We start from the raw sequence: 5,982 nt of genomic DNA, 5'->3' as shown, positions 1-5,982 counted from the left end.
TGAAGTCAGAACTCGTGATGGAGACTATTTTATTTTAGCATCGCAACCTCTCAGCTATGTGACCTCATCATGTTACCTACGTGTGTGTGTGTGTACATGTGTGTGTGTGTACGTGTGTGTACGCGTGTGTGTGTGTGAGAGTGAGTGTGTGTGTGTACGTGTATGCGTGTGTGTGTGAGTGAGTGTATGCGTGCGTGCGTGCGTGTGTGTGCGAGTGTGTGTGTGTGTGTACGTGTATGCGTGTGTGTGTGTGAGTGAGTGAGTGTATGCGTGCGTGCGTGCGTGTGTGTGTGTGCGAGTGTGTGTGTGTGTGTACGTGTATGCGTGTGTGTGTGTGAGTGAGTGAGTGAGTGTATGCGTGCGTGCGAGTGTGTGTGTGTACGTGTGTGTGTACGTGTATGCGTGTGTGTGTGTGAGTGAGTGAGTGAGTGTATGCGTGCGTGTGTGTGTGTGTGTGTGTGTGTGAATGACATCTGGAGCTGTGACAGGAAATCTGCAGCGTCCTTGAGCAGACTGAGTCCTACTTTACCCACTTGGACCTGTCATGTTCAAGTCATGTGCCCTGCTGGACCTGGTAGATCCTGCTGCAATTGGTGGACCTAGTAGACCCTGCTGGACCTGGTAGATCCTGCTGCAATTGGTGGACCTAGTAGACCCTGCTGGACCTGGTAGATCCTGCTGCAATTGGTGGACCTAGTATACCCTGCTGGACCTGGTAGATCCTGCTGCAATTGGTGGACCTAGTAGACCCTGCTGGACCTGGTAGATCCTGCTGCAATTGGTGGACCTAGTAGACCCTGCTGGACCTGGTAGATCCTGCTGCAATTGGTGGACCTAGTAGACCCTGCTGGACTTGGTAGATCCTGCTGCAATTGGTGGACCTAGTAGACCCTGCTGGACTTGGTAGATCCTGCTGCAATTGGTGGACCTAGTAGACCCTGCTGGACTTGGTAGATCCTGCTGCAATTGATGGTCCTAGTAGACCCTGCTGTACTTGGTAGATCCTGCTGCAATTGGTGGACCTAGTAGACCCTGCTGGACTTGGTAAATCCTTCTGCAATTGGTGGACCTAGTAGACCCTGCTGGACTTGGTAGACCCTGCTGCAATTGGTTGTCCTAGTAGACCCTGCTGGACTTGGTAGATCCTGCTGCAATTGGTGGACCTTGCAGACCCTGCTGGACTTGGTAGACCCTGCTGCAATTGGTGGTCCTAGTAGACCCTGCTGGACTTGGTAGATCCTGCTGCAATTGGTGGTCCTAGTAGACCCTGATGGACCTGGTAGATCCTGCTGGACCTGGCAGACCCTGCCGCAATTGGTGGACCTAGTAGACCCTGTTGGACCTGGTAGACCCTGCTGCAATTGGTGGTTCTAGTAGACCCTGATGGGCCTGGTAGATCCTGCTGGACCTGGTAGACCCTGCTGCAATTGGTGGTCCTAGTAAACCCTGCTGGACCTGGTAGACCTGCTGAAATTGGTGGTCCTAGTAGACCCTGATGGACCTGGTAGATCCTGCTGGACGTGGTAGACCCTGCCGCAATTGGTGGACCTAGTAGACCCTGCTGGACCTGGTAGATCCTGCTGCAATTGGTGGTCCTAGTCGACCCTGCTGAACCTGGTAGACCCTGATGCAATTGGTGGACCTAGTAGACCCTGCTGGACCTGGTAGACCCTGCTGGATCTTGTAAACCCTGCTGGGATTAGTGCACCTGGCCGACCCTGCTGGACCTGGAAGACCTTGCTGGAGCTGGTAAACCCTGCTGGTTGTGGTAAACCCTGCTGGGATTAGTGGACCTGGTAGACCCTGCTGGACCTGTTAAACCTTGCTGGGATTGGTGGACCTGATAGACTGGAGAAGATTGTCAACCCTGCTGGACCTGGTGCAGAACCCAAGTAGAAAAGAATAGCACGTAGTCGGGTGGACAGGAAATGGAGACCATGCGGGAGCTGTCCCATGTCAGCCTGCAGGCTCCTCCCTCCCCCCACGGTCCCTCCTTCTCAGTGCAGACTTCCAGGAAGTTCCCCTTCTTCTCCCTGGTCAAACGGTGCAGGTACTGCCAGCCTGGACTCACCTTGGCAGCAGCTTTGATCTTTGCGGTCTTGCAGGTACGAGGCGGAGGACGGCGTCTCCTTTTCCCGCCTGCGGCTGGACGACTTGGACGTGGTCAAGACGCTGGGAGTGGGTGGCTTCGGACGCGTGGACCTGGTGAGGCCAGACTGAGCTGGACCTTGAGGAGGTCACATGATGCTGGTGTGCTCAGGTGCAGCTGAGGAGCAACAAGGCCAGGACCTTCGCCATGAAGCGTGTGGTGGTGGCCACGCAGCAGCAGGAGCACGTGCGTTCAGAGAAGGTCATCATGAGCCAGACCACCTGCCGCTTTATGGTTAGGTAGCTCACACCGCGCTCCTACAAAATAAAAGTGGCCTTCTGTTCCACCTGTTCTTGTGTGCACCTGCAGGTTGTACCGTACCTTTAAGGACAGCAAGTACCTGTACCTGCTGATGGAGGCGTGTCTTGGTGGCGAGCTGTGGACGCTCCTGAGGGACAGGTATGACAGAGAGGCTCCTCCTACTCCTTTTGCTTCTTCTCCTCCTCCTTCTTCTTCTGGTTCTCCACTTTCTTCTCCTCCTCCGTCTTCGCCCTCTCCTCCATCTTTTTCTACACCTTTCTTCTCCTCCTCCTCCTTCTTTTTGTTCCCCTACTCCTCCTTCTCATCCTTCTTCTCTTTCTCTGTAATGTCTGAACGTTTCTGGCTCTTGCAGAGGTTCCTTTGATGACCTCACCAGCAGGTTCTACGTGGCTTGCGTCCTGCAGGCCTTGTCCTACCTGCACGCCAGAGGGATTGTGTACAGAGACCTCAAACCTGAGAACCTCCTTCTGGACAGCGCTGGATACGCCAAGCTGGTACGCAGGTGTGCAGCACGCTCATGGGGTCACCTGACTGACGCTTTCTCCAGGCAGACTTTGGTTTCGCCAAGAAGATGGGCTTTTCTAAGAAGACGTGGACCTTCTGCGGAACTCCCGAGTACGTGGCCCCAGAGGTCCTCCTCAACAAGGGCCACGGCCTCTCAGCGGACTACTGGTCTCTGGGCGTCCTGATGTTTGAGCTGCTGACGGGCAGGTGAGACAGATGGATGCATTGTTCTCCTCAAAAACCTGTTTGGTCTTCGCCTCCAGCCCGCCGTTCTCCGGTCCGGATCCGATGAAGATCTACAGCGTCATCCTGGGAGGCATAGGTTTGGTGGAGTTCCCTGAGACGGTCACAGAGGACGCCAGCAACCTCATCAAGAAGCTGATCAGGTAGGCGGGGACAGCGCACTAAGCCACACCTACTATTTCAAAATAAAAGCTTGCTGGACTTTGTGCAGAGACAAGCCCAAGGAGAGACTTGGAAGCCAGAGGCATGGAGTCGGAGACATCCTGAGACACAAGTGAGTCAAAGACTTGACTTAAATGAAGCATTGAGGACTCAGATGTTCATGCCTGCAGGTGGTTTGACGGCTTTGACTGGCCAGGTCTGAAGAAAGGAACGCTGACTCCGCCCATCACACCTGACGTGAGTAGCAGGTCTCATTATGCGGCCGCTTGCGATGGTCCTGAGGGTCCAGGCCTTGTCCTGGTCTTGATGGTCCTGTTCGTCCATACTGGTCCAGCCATTGTCCTGGTCTTGATGGTCCTGATGGTCCAGTCCTTGTCCTGGTCCTGAGGGTCTTGATGGTCCAGGCCTTGTCCTGATAGTCTTGATGGTCCTGAGGGTCCAGGGCTTGTCCTGGTCTTGATGGTCCTGTTGGTCCATACTGGTCCAGCCATTGTCCTGGTCTTGATGGTCCTGAGGGTCCAGTCCTTGTCCTGGTCCTGAGGGTCTTGATGGTCCAGGCCTTGTCCTGATTGTCTTGATGGTTCAGGCCTTGTCCTGGTCCTGATAGTCTTGATGGTCCAAGCCTTGTCCTGGTCCTGATGGCCATGATGGTCCAGGCCTTGTCCTGGTCCTGATGGTCTTGACGGTCCAGGCCTTAGCCTTGTTTTGATGGTCTTGATGATCCTGAGGGTCCAGGACTTGTCCTGGTCTTGATGGTCCTGTTGGTCCATACTGGTCCAGGCATTGTCCTGGTCTTGATGGTCCTGAGGGTCCCAATGGTCCTGAGGGTCCAGTCCTTGTCCTGGTCCTGACTGCCCTGATGGTACTGATGGTCCAGGCTTTGTCCTGAGGGTCTTGATGGTCCAGGACTTGATGGTCCTGTTGGACCATACTGGTCCAGGCATTGTCCTGGTCCTGATGGTCTTGGAGATCCACGCTGGTCCTGATGGTCCAGGCCTTGTCCTGGTCCTGATGGTCTTGATAGTCCTGAGGGTCCAGGCCTTGTCCTGGTCCTGTTGGTCCATACTGGTCCAGGCATTGTCCTGGACTTGATGGTTCTGATGGTCTTGGAGGTCCATGCTGGTCCAGGCCTTGCCCTGGTCCTGATAGTCTTGATGGTCCAGGCCTGGTCCTGATGGTGTTTATGGTCCTGAGGGTCCAGGCCATGTCCTGGTCCTAATGGTCTTGATAGTCCTGAGGGTCTAGGCCTTGTCCTGGTCGTGATGGACTTGAAGGTCCTGAGGGTCCATGCCTGGTCCTGGTCTTGATGGTCCTGTTGGTCCAGCCATTGTCTTGGTCCTGATGGTGCTGATGGATGTTTTCTATTCAGGTTTCCTCAGCGACTGACACCAGAAACTTTGACACGTACCCCGAAGACGGTGAGGCGGCGCCCCCAGACGACAACTCAGGATGGGACAAAGACTTCTAGAACCTCAACAACTTCAGATTAGACCTCAGAATCTGGACTTTTTCCAGTAAACCTTCACAAAAAACGTCCTTCTCCTTGTGTATTTACACACACACATGCACACGCACACACCATGTTGCGTCAGTCAGTTTATTGACAAAGTCCCAGGTGTGGTTCCTCTAAAAGCAGGGGTCACATGACCTGTAGGACTGGGGAAAAGCCAGCAGAGGTCACAGGTGGTAGAAGGAGGACACAACCTGGAAGACGTGGGACACGCCCTCGTAGGAAGCGATGACGGGCTGAAGTCCTTTCATGGTCTTGTAGCAGCCCGAGTGTTTGATCCTGTAGCGGGCGGTGGCGGCGTGGGCCGGGATGTGCCACTCCACCGTGGCGTTGCTCTGGCGGTTGGAACCTTTGAGCCAGTGAAACCTGCAAGGACACACAGGTTAGCATGGTTAGCTCAAGGTGCTAATGACAGACACACACCTGGTCTCCCATGATGCATCAGTGTGGACCAGCGTCCAGGTGTCACTGGTGTTGTCGTGCATCTCCACCGCGACAAAGCTGCGATCCCTCTGACGGACAGGAAGAAGACTGGTCAACAGGAAGTGAGGTCAGGCGGGCAGACGGCGTCTCACCACGTCTCCGGAGTGTCGGGGGTTTCCTGCCACGAAGGTGACGGACACCACGTCGCCCTGAAACACGGCCCAGGTGTTGGACTAGGACCTGATCAGTTGTGTCGGGCGGGGGGAGGTCCTACCTGTCTGTACACCGGAAGTACTTGTTCCAGGACTTGTCCAAAGGTGCTGTTGTTTGGCTTCCTGTCAGCCGGCGCCGGGGGCAACAAGTTGAAAAGATTCTTCTGGAAGAACGGAGGAGGCGGACCTGGCGGAAGATCTGCCACTTTGTCCTGGAACATCAGCTTCTATCAGGACCTTCTGCCACCATCAGATCTTTCTAAGATGGCAGTACACACCTGCGCAATGACCCGGGCCAGGTGACCAAACTTCAGCAGGTAGGCACTGAGCGTGTGCGGCCCGTAGATGGTGGAGGCGCCCTCGTACCTCTGAACCTGACCCACAACATCTTCATCCATCCTCATGGGTACTCAGTAAGTGTGTGTGTGTGTGTGTGTGTGTACCTGGTACTCCTCATAGCTACTGATGTAGTGTGTGTGTGTACCTGGTACTCCTCATAGGTACTCATGTAGTGTGTG

General features: G+C 54.7%; 2 protein-coding genes across 5 annotated transcripts in view; one reads left to right on the top strand and one right to left on the bottom strand.

Annotated features, from left to right (window-relative positions):
- Positions 1-787: 787 nt before the first annotated feature.
- Positions 788-4,812, top strand: LOC133638855 (cGMP-dependent protein kinase 1-like). 3 transcript variants are annotated; one of them, XR_009823694.1, is made up of 10 exons: positions 788-2,050; positions 2,106-2,205; positions 2,261-2,388; positions 2,459-2,548; positions 2,763-2,904; positions 2,958-3,121; positions 3,178-3,300; positions 3,350-3,431; positions 3,490-3,556; positions 4,689-4,767. XR_009823694.1 is itself a non-coding variant. In XM_062031851.1 (10 exons), the coding sequence occupies exons 1-10, from the start codon at positions 1,929-1,931 to the stop codon at positions 4,785-4,787; spliced, it is 1,092 nt and encodes a 363-aa protein (XP_061887835.1). In that variant the 5' UTR covers positions 788-1,928; the 3' UTR covers positions 4,788-4,812. The 3 variants fall into 3 exon arrangements, 2 of the variants coding, with proteins under 2 accessions (XP_061887835.1, XP_061887834.1); XM_062031851.1 differs by having other exon boundaries at positions 2,267-2,388; positions 3,369-3,431; positions 4,689-4,812; XM_062031850.1 differs by having other exon boundaries at positions 3,369-3,431; positions 4,689-4,812.
- Positions 4,813-4,910: 98 nt separating this feature from the next.
- The window catches only part of LOC133638854 (neutral ceramidase-like), a 28,290-nt gene continuing 27,218 nt past the window's right edge, over positions 4,911-5,982 (bottom strand). Inside the window, exons 17-21 of one of the 2 annotated variants that reach the window (XM_062031848.1) lie at positions 5,743-5,838; positions 5,527-5,676; positions 5,405-5,461; positions 5,249-5,341; positions 4,911-5,195 (exon numbers count right to left, since the gene is read on the bottom strand). In XM_062031848.1, the coding sequence (XP_061887832.1) occupies positions 4,959-5,195; positions 5,249-5,341; positions 5,405-5,461; positions 5,527-5,676; positions 5,743-5,838 (633 nt within the window). In that variant the 3' untranslated portion in view covers positions 4,911-4,958. The remainder of the gene's footprint in view (positions 5,196-5,248; positions 5,342-5,404; positions 5,462-5,526; positions 5,677-5,742; positions 5,839-5,982) is intronic. The other variant, XM_062031849.1, reaches the window with a different exon arrangement.

The sequence above is a fragment of the Entelurus aequoreus genome, linkage group LG21, assembly GCF_033978785.1.
Source record: "Entelurus aequoreus isolate RoL-2023_Sb linkage group LG21, RoL_Eaeq_v1.1, whole genome shotgun sequence".
Taxonomy (NCBI): domain Eukaryota; kingdom Metazoa; phylum Chordata; class Actinopteri; order Syngnathiformes; family Syngnathidae; genus Entelurus; species Entelurus aequoreus.
This window is presented reverse-complemented; position numbering and strand designations above follow the sequence as displayed.